Source organism: Hesperophylax consimilis, chromosome 12 (assembly GCF_061612785.1).
Source record: "Hesperophylax consimilis isolate HC1 chromosome 12, BYU_Hcon_1.0, whole genome shotgun sequence".
NCBI classification, from domain to species: Eukaryota; Metazoa; Arthropoda; class Insecta; order Trichoptera; family Limnephilidae; genus Hesperophylax; species Hesperophylax consimilis.
In genome coordinates this window covers 14,861,975-14,877,025 of record NC_142847.1, presented here as the reverse complement: position 1 = coordinate 14,877,025, position 15,051 = coordinate 14,861,975, and the positions used below count along the sequence as shown (strand labels likewise).

The window sequence follows — 15,051 nt, the reverse complement described above, 5'->3', positions numbered from 1 at the left end:
CCAAGTATTTTGCACACCTGATATAATCATAAATAAGGGAGAATTTACTTCTGATTTCTCAGAAAATGTATTCAAACAGGCTGGACACTGTCCCGCGCAGTGCGCGGGGTTACGTCCATTCTGTCCAATATTTACTTATCGCGCAGTGCGCGGGGCCCGTCCGGAAAAGGTTAAAACTTTTTTTTTGTCTTGTGTGGTCTTGGTGACCCATAGATAATATAAACAAAGCGATATATGGCATGAAAGCGTGCCGACCGAACTACGAACAAACGGCACGGATTATAAAAGCGGCGGAGCTAAAGAAAGTTATGCACTTGGGGTGTAGGTAGAAACAAAGGCGATTTGGACTAGTAGGTATGGATGAACGATGTTGGCGACACTTTTTTGCACCCGGTTTCATACTAATAATTGTTCAAGACCCATCTCCCTTGTTACTATTATGTACTCAGCTACAGGAATTAAAAATGTGTTTTTGATAGCACGCAGGTTGGTATGTTTTTAAAAAAAAAAATTATTTTATTGTTTTTTAAAGTATTATCTCGTTAAACTACAACTAAGCAGTTTTTTCAACAAGGATGTATGTTCAATTGCATTGTAAATATGTACACATAATAATATTACTAATTATAAATATACATAATATTGCTACGACTTATAAAATACTCAGATTTCTATCAGCACATATAATAAAAAATAACATTAAATCTACATGCCAATGAATAACAACTATTGATTAATAGAGATGACTAGTATAAAGTATTTCTACTTATGAGCCATATTTTCAACATATATCTGAATTTATTTGGGAATTTCCAATTTTTTATGTTCTTTGGCAACATGTTGAAAATTTAGGGCACGTTATATTCTAGGGTTCGCTGTTCGTATTTATTGCTATATTTTGGAACAATCATGCCTTCATTCATTGTGAACCTAGTGTTGTGTTACAATTTCTTTTTATATTCAGAGTCAGATATATACGGAATCAATATATCAAGGCCTGCACAGGAAAGATATTTAAGATTCGATACAACATACTTTTAAATATGAAATGTATGTATTATTTTTCATCTTAGTTTCAAAATGAGTAAAAACTGGACCTAACCTAACTGTTGTCAAAACTTTCATATATTTTAAAAAGATTATTTTATATATATTATATATAAAAAACCGTTAGGTAATATTTTTTAAAGTAGGTACCTATGTGTATAAAGTGAAACGTTACTATTAACTATATTATGAGGAAAAGGATTAATAATATACTTATGTAAGTTTATCATTAAATGATTATTTATTAACCTCCATAAACATATCAGACCTCGGCAACATTGAATGACATTTTAAATTATTCAATATATTATTATTTAATTATGAACATATTTAATATTGTATTCTTCAATAATAATGGTTAAATATTGAATTTTACATACTATCATAATACTCAGAACAACTTCTTCAACGGTTTTGAACCTTAAACCGTATAGATTAGGTACTTTGAATTTAGGCTTTGCGAGGTTAAGTTAGGAGTGGTAAGAATACGTTTTGTTAGGTTTGGTGTGATTAGGTGTGGTTAGTTTTGGTAATGTTAGGTAAAGCCAGTAAGTTAAGAATGGTTGGGTTAGGGGTAGGACAAGTTAGATTAGGTTGGGAGAGTTTAAGCTAAGTGTGATTAGATTAGGTTAAGTTAGTTGAGATTAGGTTTTGTTAGTTGTGGTTAGAATAGGTTTAATTGGTTGGGTGTGATTAGGTGTGGTCAGTTTTGGTAATGTTAGGTAAAGCCAGTAAGTTAAGAATGGTTGGGTTAGGGGTAGGACAAGTTAGATTAGGTTGGGAGAGTTTAAGCTAAGTGTGATTAGATTAGGTTAAGTTAGTTGAGATTAGGTTTTGTTAGTTGTGGTTAGAATAGGTTTAATTGGTTGGGTGTGATTAGGTGTGGTCAGTTTTGGTAATGTTAGGTAAAGACCAGTAAGTTAAGAATGGTTGGGTTAGGGATAGGACAAGTTAGATTAGGTTGGGAGAGTTTAAGCTAAGTGTGATTAGATAAGGTTAAGTTACTTGAGATTACGTTAGGTTAGTTGTGGTTAGAATAGGTGTTTAGGTTAGGTTATGTTAGATAAGGTTCAGATGTAATATATTTGATATGTTTAGCTCAATATTATGCAAATACAACTGAATTCTAATATTATGGTTATAAAAGTGGAAAACACATACTTATACATTTTAAAATATATTAAACAATAAAACTAAATGAAACATACAAAATAATGATATAATTATATCATAACATGAATATATCTATTTATATAATTAAAATATTTTTTAGATATAATATTAAAATAACGAATGGACCAAATTAACATGATTGGTGTTGAATTGAGATTTCAGACTAATTATTATATTTGTCTATGATATAATAACCGAGGTACAAGACGACCAAAGGCAATAGGAATTTGCCGACAGAGATGTGATTCGCAGCTGTCGGGGCGAACTCAAGTTCAGAGGGATCTAGCTGATTCCCCCCTCCGATTCCCCCATACAGATGTGGTGCAGCGTATCTTCTCGTCCTGTATCAACACACAAGGCAAACATGTCATTTCTGATACCCACAAGTATAGGGAGATTCTCTAACTACCAAAGCGATAAGATAATATACTACTACCGTTTCAGAACAAACACCCGGGTTGCCGGCAATGAAATGATACCAACCTTCGATGTTGGTAACTTAACTTAAGTATGTTTTGTACTTACAATGGTAAAGATTTTTACAAATTTAAAAAAAATTAAAATAGAAACAAAAGCTGCTAGAAGTTTTATTTTATTTGGTTACAGCACAAGAGTTAAAAAATTCCGGAGCTAGTGGAACTATGGCGCCCCAATTAGGAAACTTTATGGCGCTGAAGGTCATAAGTAGTAGGAAATAGGAAGACTTCCCAAAACCTGACGATTCAGATCTAATCCCTAAACATCAGAGCCATTCAAGCAAACTCTCGATTTTATGTTGTGGTTTTTCACCATACCGATAATGTGAGTTTTATTCACCTTGAAAATATACGCAAATATACTTATTTTTATTACACACGTGAAAAAAACTCCAAGTAAATATTATTATTTTTGCCTATGCCGAGCTACAAACCTACCACGTCCGAATCCACAGCCGGGGAGCTTGTCGCTCTGCCACGAAAGTCTTCAAGAGAAACATTAAATGATACTCAAACAAAAGATGCGTTAATGTATCAGCACAAGTAGAAAAAATAAATAATATCTTAAAGAGAGTTAAATAAAGACAAAAATGCAGATATTTTATAAATTTAAAAACAAACCACTAAAATAATATGAAGGTTTCTACAGTAAATACATGGTGACGGATTGAACTGAAAGCATTTTTCCGCATTATGCCATGGATGGAGAATAAATATATTTAAACGCATTCCGAGGACGAAAGACGATAGATTGGACGGGAATCTGATTTGACATGACCACCTCGAAGATACGCCTTGGTCACCTATATACCATCACTCACTTTGGGGCATTTAAGGCAGAAGATTTCTCAACAAGAACCAACGTAAGACGAGAGGTAGTCCAACACATCAACTGTCAGGGGGTGCTTCCGAGAGACTCTACGAGAAAAAAATGCTTGATAGACACAGGCGAGTATAAAATGAAGAGAGACTTCGTAACGTTCTTTCCCGTGGGAATTAAATACACAAACTCTTGACTTTGACATCATATTATTATCAGTGGCGGTTTTTTCTAGAGTGAATTTGTGCAGTGAAAAAATATAAGGAAACAAGACAAACTTGTTTCACAATTTTACCAAACTTTAAACAGTTCGCTATTCAATTTCCGTGCTAAAAAAATCACCAGTCTGAATGACACTCGTACTACCCAAAAGCGAGTCCAAAATTAATCCCAAATCCTATATGTGCGTTATGATTATCAGCACATATGGAACATTTCTTAGGTTCATACAAAACATACTAGTGGCGTCAGAGTGGTAGACCTGCAAACCTTGGGGATATACTTCGAGATTTGTTAACTTGTTAAATTTGTACGGAATAGTATGTATTTTTGCAATAATCAAAAGATTTTTTTCCGTGATTATCGTGTTTGAAATTGTTATTAAAATAAGTTAATTACCGAATATGTAACTTTTATATTAAAATGTACAGTTTCTTAGTAAATTGAAAATTTCGTATTAAAATAATATAATTGTAACATACTATACCAAGACGTTTTAATGAATCCCCGAATTGTACATTGTTACTAGGTTGGTAATCTCTGGTGATGTTATGAATTTCCTTTCGATCTAGGGAAAAATACCAATAACATAGAATTTTTTCACATATCTGGGGAAAAAAACCTCCCTTTTTCTCCGATTGAACTCCCATTAAAATATGCCATGAACCGCCGCTGGTTATTACTATGTACATCAAACGTAATATTAATTTGTATTCCGCAAGTAAAAGAGATTTGTGAGATATAATAATACGTTCAAAAGGTGGCGAAGCTACGATATGATATAATACCAATTAGTCCTTGTAATCAAACAAACTCGCAAAGCTATATCTTACGTCATGTGCAGAATAATAAAATACTTGCTCAATTGTGAAAAAGGTTAATCCAATAGATATCCAATATTTTGACGGTGAATAAGGGTACGACCCTTTGCACAATGGACTAGTTTCAATAAATACGTCCAAAATGACGTCAAACCACTTGTAACGACGCATCAGGCCAGAGGAGATAATCATAATACTTACACCAGAAAAAACTTGTTAGCAAAGAATGTCAGGCCGATTGAAAAACGGTGATGGATGTGGAATCTAGTTGTGTGTAGGCTGTGTATGAATCAATATGCTTGCGTTCATCATCTCTCAAGCGCTTGTGTGACAGTTGGAATCCTGCCCATAACTCTGCAGTCAGGAGCTCTTGGAAATGCGGGGCGCATAGAATAAAGAATAACACAACAAGTGCGTTGTGGGCGTGTTTCGTGATCCAAATAAGCCCAATTCGGGTCTACATTTCCATACAAAACTTTGTTTTACCATGATTACGAAATTTAATTTGCCCAAGCCGAGCCACGAATTATAAGAAAGGAACGAAATAATCCCAAGCGACGTTTCTCATATGTATACGCAGAATGAGAGAAAATGACCGCCTGCTAAATGGTCCAGAACATAAAGGTACTATGTGAGCAGCACATTTGTTCCCATTCACATTTGTATAGAAGGCACTTCTAGTGTTCTTCTTTATTCTATGGAGGATCCCAAAGAAGGGTATAAGTATTTCGGTGAACCACTCTAATGGAAGAAATGAAGTCGGTGCCCTTTGGCTGAATTATCGTGGAACATAATAAACCCTTCGCATCAGAGTTATATCAGATATGTTAGAATTGTGAAAACAATGGACATCATTATCCAATACGAGACTTTGGTTCAAAAACCTAAGAACCGGTTGTTTCGGAGAATTTGAACAATTCATCAAATTTCATGTCATGTTCACGTCCATCTTCAAGTTCTGCGAAAGATTTTTTCAAGTTCTGTTTCTATTTCAGTTCTGTCAAGTAACTAGCCTCTAATGATATAATAACAGTATTTGAATAGAACTTTTACAGAACCCGTAAATGAACGTTGAAATTTGATGAATTGTTCAAATTCTCCAAATATTCTCCTTAATATTTTTCTCCTAAACCTCCTATTCTCAATCATCTTAAATTCATCGCACCTTAACATTCCAATCGAAACTCTGATCTGCCGATGGAACCGGATTTTTCGAATCTAAAAAAGTCTCGAGAAAACGGCCCGTAAAATCGCAAACTAAAAGTAGAAATAAAGTATTTTAGATTTTTTACTCACGAAAAAAATATCGATAATTAAGGTTATTATTTTATTTTTTATTTTGACTAATAAATTTTTGTACTGCGATTTGAAATGTGCCATTTTTGATTTCGGGCGTCCGTACATTATTTTTTTTCTACCATGCGGAGATGTTATGTATTTTATTTTTTTCGCCATTAGAAAGAGAAATAATCATTCTTCTTTGATTAAAATATTTCGATACTCCATGCCTTGGATAAAATCTTAAAAATGGTTAAAATAAAGAATTCAAAATTCGCCAAATTGCGAGTTCCCATTTTCTATTGAAAATTCTTCAAAAAGTACTGGTAACCTATTATACATATTATTATAATTCAATATAAAATATTTACGACTTATTTGTGAAGGTATTGGTCAAATAATATCATATATGGAAGTTTAAGCACGAAAGGGTATTTTTTTATTTAGAAATAATTCATAGAGATGTTTTTTAAATAAAATAATTGTCTTATACATGTGCGGGTGAAACTAAAATGGTATTGGTTTACATATATTTTATATTTTTTATTGGATAAATTGGACAAAATGGTATTGGTTTACACTACAAGTTAAAAAATAAAAAAATAAATATATATATATATTTATTTATTTTTTTATATATATATATAGTAACTTAAAATTACTGTATGGCTGAGGGCCTTCTTCCAATTAAAGGGCTTCTCTGGTTTATTATAATTATGGATAATGCGGGAGAAAATGCGTGCAAAAAGTCATTGGTGCATAGTCACAAAACAAGATTTACTGAAAAAAGGCCTAAAATTTCCACTAATATCAAATAAGTATGGTAGCAGAACACTTGACTATTTGATAACTGTGATTTATAACAAATTTAACGAAAACTTTAACTTAAAAAATAATGAGGAACCTGCCCTAAACTGACAAAAAAGTGGTTAGTAAATTAACAAAACGTTTATCTATCCTAAACATTATATTTGGTATTAATATTTTTACTTAAGCTAATGTGTATTATGTTATAACATTAAATGGTAGAACCTACAGACAAGCTGATTGTCACAGCTTTGTGAGACTACCCATATCTTATATTGTATTAAATGTAATTATATTCAATTTAATAAATAAATTTAAAAAAATAAAAATATAGCACATTTAAGATGCCTCGGAAACATTGTGAAATTCAACAAGAAATTTCATGTCATTGGCGCTTCTATGCGAATATATTTAAATCCTGAAGCATAATAGATACGATGAACAATGAAAACGAAAAGTATCGAACCCTTATGAAAAAAAACGCCTATAAACGGAGGACGGTTTGTAAGACGTCCGGTGCAACCAAGGCGTTCACGTTGTCCTGCTATCCTTGTTAACATCCGCCGGCTAGGCTATTCAAAATCAGCTTGGGGCAGGTCGGTTATGTATTCAAGACGACCGGAATCGAACCCAGGACCTGTTGCAAGCGACCCAGCACTAACCCATCGAGCCAAGTTCCTGACCATTAAAATTCATACAAACTTGTCGTCCAACCTAGCGGCGGCCGCACAAAAACTACTCCAATAATAAGCCAATCAATTATAATATCGACCTGTTCGAGCTTCTTGTGCAATTATTAATATTCTTTAAAAAATAAGGTTTCCTGAGATTGCGGATGTTGTGTGTATACATAATGGTAAGGCTTTTATATTATGTAGACAGGTATGGGAGACCGAGGAAATTGTACCACGGGTCAGTAGTACCAAAGCGAATAACTCCCTAACTACAAGGTTTTACAATAAGAGGTGTTATTTTGATATTCAATCGTAAAAGATCAATGGTTTCGTTACTTGTGTGGCACGTAGCGCCGTCTTGTTGAAAGTAAACGTTGTCCAGATCAATACCATCCAATTCCGGCTATGAAAAATCATCAATCATCTCTCGATAGCGCAATCCATTCACCGTAACTGTCGCTCCAGCCTCATTTTCGAAAAAGTAAGGTCCAATGACTCCGCCGGACCATAAACCGCACCAAACAGTCACACGTTGAGGATAGAGAGGCTTTTCAACAATAACTCTTGGGTTTTTCGAGCCCCAGATGCGATAATTTTGCTCGTTGACGAAGCCACCGAGGTGGAAATGGGCCTTATCACTCAAGATGATTTGCATTTGATACACTCAAATGAATTTTAATAATTTCAATGCGTTGTTGAAGCGTGTATCGTTCCATTTTTATTAATGGCGTAGTTTCTACTTGTCAAATATCAAAAAATGACAGCTTCATAAGTAACATCTACCGAAATAGCGGGCTATTCAAAATAACACCTCTTATTGGAAAACCCTGTATAATGGGTAACGTATATAATGTGTAGCCAAGAACCCGCGGGACACGGTGGTAGTACCAGGACGATTACAACTGTAACGAGATTTTTTTCAGCGCCAGAATTAAGTTTTTTCGATTGCATTCAGAGCATAATATTACAATTACTGTACCCTTGAATAGAAATTAATACCAACAACTATCAAGGCAAATATGAAACAAAAGAAGACACAGGAAATAAAAAGGTGAACGTGCCTTTTTATTTTATGTGTCTTTTTGTTTCATATTTTCGTCGTGAGTAGTTGATGTGAATTTCAATACTTGAATATAATATATTATTAAAGGAACTCTTGCGAACAATCACAGCTTACATTACAGTATGTGGATCAAATATCAATTTTAACTCTTTTTCTGAGAGGGTAATTTTCAGAAAGCTTACTAAGGCTTTTAAAACCCCGGATTTCTGCCGATTTATAACACTTAAAGATAACAACAGATAACAAGAATAATTGACACGAGCCACATTCCTGATGAATTAAAATATAGCATTGTAAGGCCTTATCTTTAAAAATGGAAATCACTCCTTAATAAATAATTACAGGCCGATTTTTATACTACCTGCATTAGAAAAATATATATCTATATATTTAGATAAATATTTTAAAAATCTGAGTAGGTATTATTGATGAATGCCAGTATGGTTGCGATAAATTGCTTTAAAATTTTTCTAATTGTATAAATTCACAACTTAAGTCTAAACAACATGTACTGGTTTAATTTATTGATTTCTCGAAAGCTTTCGATACACTCAGTCATATACAAATAATTAAAGTACTTAAAATTATAGGAATCCGGGGTAAACTCCTTTTATTCTTCAATAACTATTTATCAAATAGAAAAATGAGTGTGAAAATTTTAAATATAATTAGTAAATCAATATATATATCAAATCAGGAGTACCGCAAGGGTCAATTCTAGGTCCAAAATTATATATGTTATTGCCTTGAGTAAGATTTTCAAAAAAGCTCGTAGATTCATATTTGCTGGTGATACTGCTCTTGTACTTTTTTCAAAGAAGTTTTTAAGCTCTTAAAAAAAAAAATTATTTTTGAAAATAATCTCCATATTTGCCGACTCGAAAAAGTAATTATTTGAAATTCCCTTGATAGAAAAAATCGCAAAGTATGCTCCGAAAATTTAACATGTTAACACAACATGTTTTTGCTAGTTTAACATGTAAAAAAACAGAGTTTATTTAAATCCTACTTAAAGACATTTGTCAATAGATTTTTGCTCTATTTTAAATTAGATTCCGTTAGTTATGCAACTATACATATTAATGAATGTTTAGAATTTAATTGATTTTCATACGCTTCCAAGAAAGTCTTTTTTTATCACAACGATGAAATACAAAGCTCGCTATATTGCCGATAGTTTAAATTCTGGTTTGTACTAAAAAAAATACTCAAATATTCAATAAGTAAAATAATTATCTAGACAATATTCTTAGCAATATCCTGTCGCATAATATAATCCAGTCCCACTATCATAGAATACTCCCATAGAACATAATTCCTGTTTAATACATTGTCCACGACCCGCCGCACATACGTAGATTTTAATGATTTAGACGGCCAAAAGTATTTTTTTTTAAATCAATATAATGGTAAGGTATCTATTTAATTGGCGAGTCAACAGTTCTATGTACAATATAACATCCTCTTCCCCCTCCTTGGAAGCGCGGGAGTCGACTTTGATCAATCGGAATTCGATAGTGAACAAGTGTGTACGTGTCGGGTCTAGGCGCTCTCCTAAACTTATAACTTTCCAAAGTGCATTATTCATTTCAAGCTAATATTACCGTTTTAACTGTGATGGATTGCGATAATACAGGTAAGAACAATTTGTTTTCGTTACAGAAAAATTTAATTAACATTCTCTGTCATTCATTTTTAAAACGACAAACATCACTCTGTCAAAATTTTTTTTTTTTTAATATATTTAAATTCGAGTGCCTTTTTAGTGTACTTATGAGTCCGTCCCTGTATTAATTTTCATTATACTATATAGTGCATATATGTAACTAACTAATTCCATAAGAAATAGCCGCGCAAAATCGCGCTTTTTTGAGCTAAGCCCTTTTGAAAGGCTCTTTGTCAAATATAGGAAATATTGAGTGTGCGATATTTTGTATTAAAATTGTTTTTTTATTTGTTTCAGGTCTACCTACTACCTCGGGTACTAAAGTAGTGACTCGTCAATACATATTTGACCAACTACAGAGTCAAAATTTACCAACTTTAAATGAAAAACTTGACTATTATGAGAATTTTCTCCTTATGCGCTATGGGCACTACAAAGAGGCTAAAGAAGACTTTAAAAAAAGATTTTCTTATGTAAAATCACAAATTAAGCAACGATGGGTAAAGGCAAATAAACACCAAGATGTTTTCCTGAAAATAAACCAATCATGGTTAGAGGGAACATTCGAGATTCCCGTTGAATCAGCCTCCTCGCAAGGTCGACCACCCAAGTCTTTTGGAGAACTAAGTGAGCGTAGTAAAAGAAGAAAAACGGAAGAAATAAGGGCCTCCGCAGGTGATGAAGTTATTGTTCACGCTGCTACATCTGTGTTGCAGACAACGGGACATAGGACCGCCTCGAAAGTGCTTAAAGATATTACGAACTCCCCAACACGGGCTAGTAAATATAGAAAAGCCTACAGTAGAGTTACCAACAACGATGAGGTACCTCAATTGACGCCTCTGCAAGCACTTAAGATGTTCGTTGAAGCTGATTTTACGAGACGACAGTATGAGATAGTAAGGGCAACAAATCCACAACATTTTCCTTGCTATGATCTTGTTTTGAAAGCAAAACAAGAGTGCTATCCGCCGAAAGAATCCCTAAGAATTACGGCTACTTGCGCGGAAAGTAATCTACAGTGCCTAATGGATCTAACCGTAACACGATTATCAAAATACCTAGAAGATGTGATAATCCAGGTTAACGAGCAAGAAAGGAAGTCGTTAATGATAATCTGCAAATGGGGTTGTGACGGTTCTCAGCAATCCAAATTTAAACAAATTTACGATAATGAGACTGATTCCGATGCCAAAATTTTTATGAGTTCCTTTGTGCCTTTGCGCATTGTTTGTGGAAAAGAAGGCAGTAAAATTGTTTGGCAGAATCCAACTCCTTCTTCGTCAAGGTTTTGCCGTCCGATTCGATTCCGATTTGTAAAAGAAACAACGGACATAACTAAAGAAGAGATAAAATATGTGCAGGAGTCCATTAAGCAACTAAACAAAACAGTTGTTACGTTGAATGAAGAGGAGTTTTCGTTCGGGCACCAACTCAAAATGACTATGATTGACGGAAAGGTGTGTAACGCAGCCACAGACACAAAGTCAACATCCCAGTGCTACATCTGTGGAGCTACTTCGAAAACCTTTAATGATCTATCGAAGAAAAATAGTGTAAACCCTCAAGCTTTGGAATTCGGCTTGTCAGTATTACACGCCCGGATCCGCATTTTCGAAAGCATTATACACCTTTCGTATAAACTGCCAGTAAAAAAATACAGGGAAAGAAAAACCGAAAAAGACAAGGCATTAGAAGCCCAAAAGAAGTTGGAAATTCAGGAGAGGTTTCGAAATGAAACCGGTTTGCTTATTGACATGCCAAAGGCCAACTTTGGCAACACCAATGATGGCAACATAAGCTGGAGGTTTTTTGAAAACCCCGAATTGGCTTCAGCCATCACAGGTATTAACTTTGAACTGATTTACAGATTCAAGGTTATTTGAGAAACTATTTCTAGTGGCCATAAAATTGATGCTGAAAAATATGATAAGTATGCGTACGACACAGCAAAATTGTACGTAGAACAGTATGGTTGGCACCCAATGACGCCAACTATGCACAAGATATTGGTACATGGAAGCCAAATCATAAAAAGTTCGGGGCTCCTTCCAATTGGACAGCTATCGGAAGAAGCTGCAGAAGCCCGGAACAAGCATTTCCAATCGTACCGGCTAAACTTTGCCAAAAAGTTTTCTAGGGAAGAATGTAACTTAGATGTATATTATAGGCTTTTGTTAAGTTCAGATCCCTTCAATAGTTGCTTGAGACAAATAAGAAAACCTTCACGTAACGCATTTCTACCTGAAACGGTTAAACTTTTATTACCTGGTGACCCAAACACAGAGTCAGTAGAGACATCTGGACCTGAAGATACCGATTTTAATGTAATTTTATATTTAAAGAAAACTTGTTAAATTCTGTTTCCATTCATTTGTATTTTTTAGTGAATTTAGCTCTGTTATATATTACTGTTCTTTGTAACCTGACAAATATATGTATGTTTTTATAAATATATACCTTTTCTTTATTTTAATTGAACTTAGAACTAAAATAACCCCAAAAATAATTTTGGCCGCCTAAATCATTAAAATCTATCTATGTGCGCCGTCCGCCGTCCGCTATATCGCTATAACGCTATATCGCGTCGGCAGTTTTGCTTTATGTGTTTCGGGTATCGGAACATCAATTAAGTTAATATTCTTAATTGATTTTATGGTCGCTGCGGCGAGCCCTTGCAATGCATATAAATGGTCACTTATACCCACCCATCCAATGCATACAAATGTGCACAGCTTGACAATGATACCTTTGCAGGCGACCAAACGAGAACCTAAAAACGCAATGTTCTTTTCATTGTTTCGTTTTATCACATAATCACTAGTGGTTATGTGAACAGAAGCCTCGCTGCAGAACAAAACCAACATTTAATCTGAAATTATTTGTAAATAGGTAGGTACTTAAACACCTAACTACATACTTATACTATTTGTTCGAAGAAACGTCACTATCTGAATTTCAATTCTTTTTTCAAAATTTTTGCATGCGGGTAGGTTTCATAATATTGAAAAGCTCTGTCAAAGATAGGCACCTAGTCAAAGTTATCCATCTAGTCAAAGTAAGGCCTGCTTGAATAATAAAGTGGATGAATCAAATTTTTGACAACGGTAAGGAACGTCGAAACACATTTGTAGACTGGTTTCGAAGTTCCTTTCCTATGAAATGCCAAACGGTCGGGTTAAAACAGGAGCAGATTCATCAATCAAGAAGACATAACAGAGTAAGTCCGTAGAGTTATTCCTGATGAAGATTACCCTGATGATAGCCAACCTTTGAAAAGAGGAGGCACCGGAAAAACTGATGTTGTGCAATTAATAAATGTTTTTCGTAATACATATATAATTATAAATATTGTTTTTAAAACAAATTATAAAAACCACACATAAATTAATCGTTAATTATTAAGACTACTTCAATGGTTTTATTTTGCAGTGGGATTTCCAAAATGCGTACAGCAAAGTTATCATTGTCAGGCTGTAGGATCGGCCGTAGTTCCAAACGCAGAACGAGGATAGAGCCTACGAATATGCCTCCATTGCTTGACAAGTTTGATTTGTATCGGCGGTCCTTCGCGACCAGCGTTCCGGTACGTCCTGATAATCCTGGACAGACACGACTATTAAATGTATCGGTGGACGCTCAGCGCCGTGATGAAGTGCATTTTCATAATTATTATTGAATCATGGCTCGACCTGGGGGGGTTGGGTTGGTTGACTTGGTTGGATGGCGGCTGACTCAAACGGTGACATGGCTTGATACGATGTCTAGCAGGTTGTGATGGACTTAATAACACTTAATACAGGTGTGTGTGTGGTAAAAGCTGTTCCAAAGAAGAAAGTCTCTTCAGAAAATCAGATTCCTTAACATTTACTAGTACCTACCTCAACGTATTAGAGAAAAATGGGGAATTTTCACAAATGAGGTACACTGTTCAAATATCTAGAATATTCAAATACAGGGTTTTCCAATAAGAGGTGTTATTTTGAATAGCCCGCTATTTCGGTAGATGTTACTTTTGAAACTGTCATTTTTTGACATTTGACAAGTAAAAACTACGCCATTTATAAAAATGGAACGATATACGCTTCAACAACGCATTGAAATTATTAAAATTCACTTGAGTGAATCAAATGCAAATCATCTTGAGTGATGAGGCCCATTTCCACATCGGAAGCTTCGTCAACAAGCAAAATTGTCGCATCTGGGGCTCAGAAAACCCAAGAGTTATTGTTGAAAAGCCTCTCTATCCTCAGCGTGTGACTGTTTGGTGCGGTTTATGGTCCGGCGGAGTCATTGGACCTTACTTTTTCGAAAAAGAGGCTGGAGCGACAGTTACGGTGAATGGATTGCGCTATCGAGAGATGATTAAAGATTTTTATGGCCGGAATCGGATGGTATTGATCTGGACAACGTTTACTTTCAACAAGGCGGCGCTACGTGCCACACAAGCAACGAAACCATTGATCTTTTACGATTGAATATCAAAATAACACCTCTTATTGGAAAACCCTGTATTATCCTGTTTCTGACCGTCGCGCGTCAGATAAAAAAATATGATTTTAAAAACGATCTGAAATCACAAATTCAAATTTGGTTGACGTAAATAACGCTTCTGGTTGGCATGTCAGGTATCACCGGGGCCCAGGACTGCCCCTATAAACGATGTGACGCCACAAACACCCTCTGCATGAACATAATTGTTTTAACGGAAAAGCCCCACAATACTTGATAAACCTAATTGATTCTGTGCAAAGGAGGGCAGTCCGTCTGATTACCGTCTGACAGACCGTTTGCCATCACTAATGCACAGACGCAATGTGGGCATGCTGACTCTGTTCTACGGGTATTTTGATGGAGCCTGCTCGAAGGAACTAGCAGCATTGATCCCCGATGCACCAGTGCATGTGCGTTAAACTCGACGTATACGAGCGGAACACCGGTTCACAGTCTATGTTGGCTTTGTGAGAACGGGCCGCTTCTTCGACTCGTTTTTTGTGTATGTGGAAC

At 34.9% G+C, this 15,051-nt stretch overlaps 1 protein-coding gene across 3 annotated transcripts in view; it reads right to left on the bottom strand.

Annotated features, from left to right (window-relative positions):
• Positions 1-15,051, bottom strand: part of LOC149419202 (poly(A)-specific ribonuclease PARN-like) — a 121,306-nt gene that overhangs the window by 37,111 nt on the left and 69,144 nt on the right. The window contains exon 12 of one of the 3 annotated variants that reach the window (XM_089638148.1): positions 1,398-2,561. The exons of the other annotated variants lie outside the window; for them this stretch is intronic. Coding sequence (XP_089494274.1) covers positions 2,384-2,561 — 178 coding nt within the window. The 3' untranslated portion in view covers positions 1,398-2,383. Of the gene's footprint in view, positions 1-1,397; positions 2,562-15,051 lie in introns of those variants that run through there. 3 annotated transcript variants of the gene reach the window in all.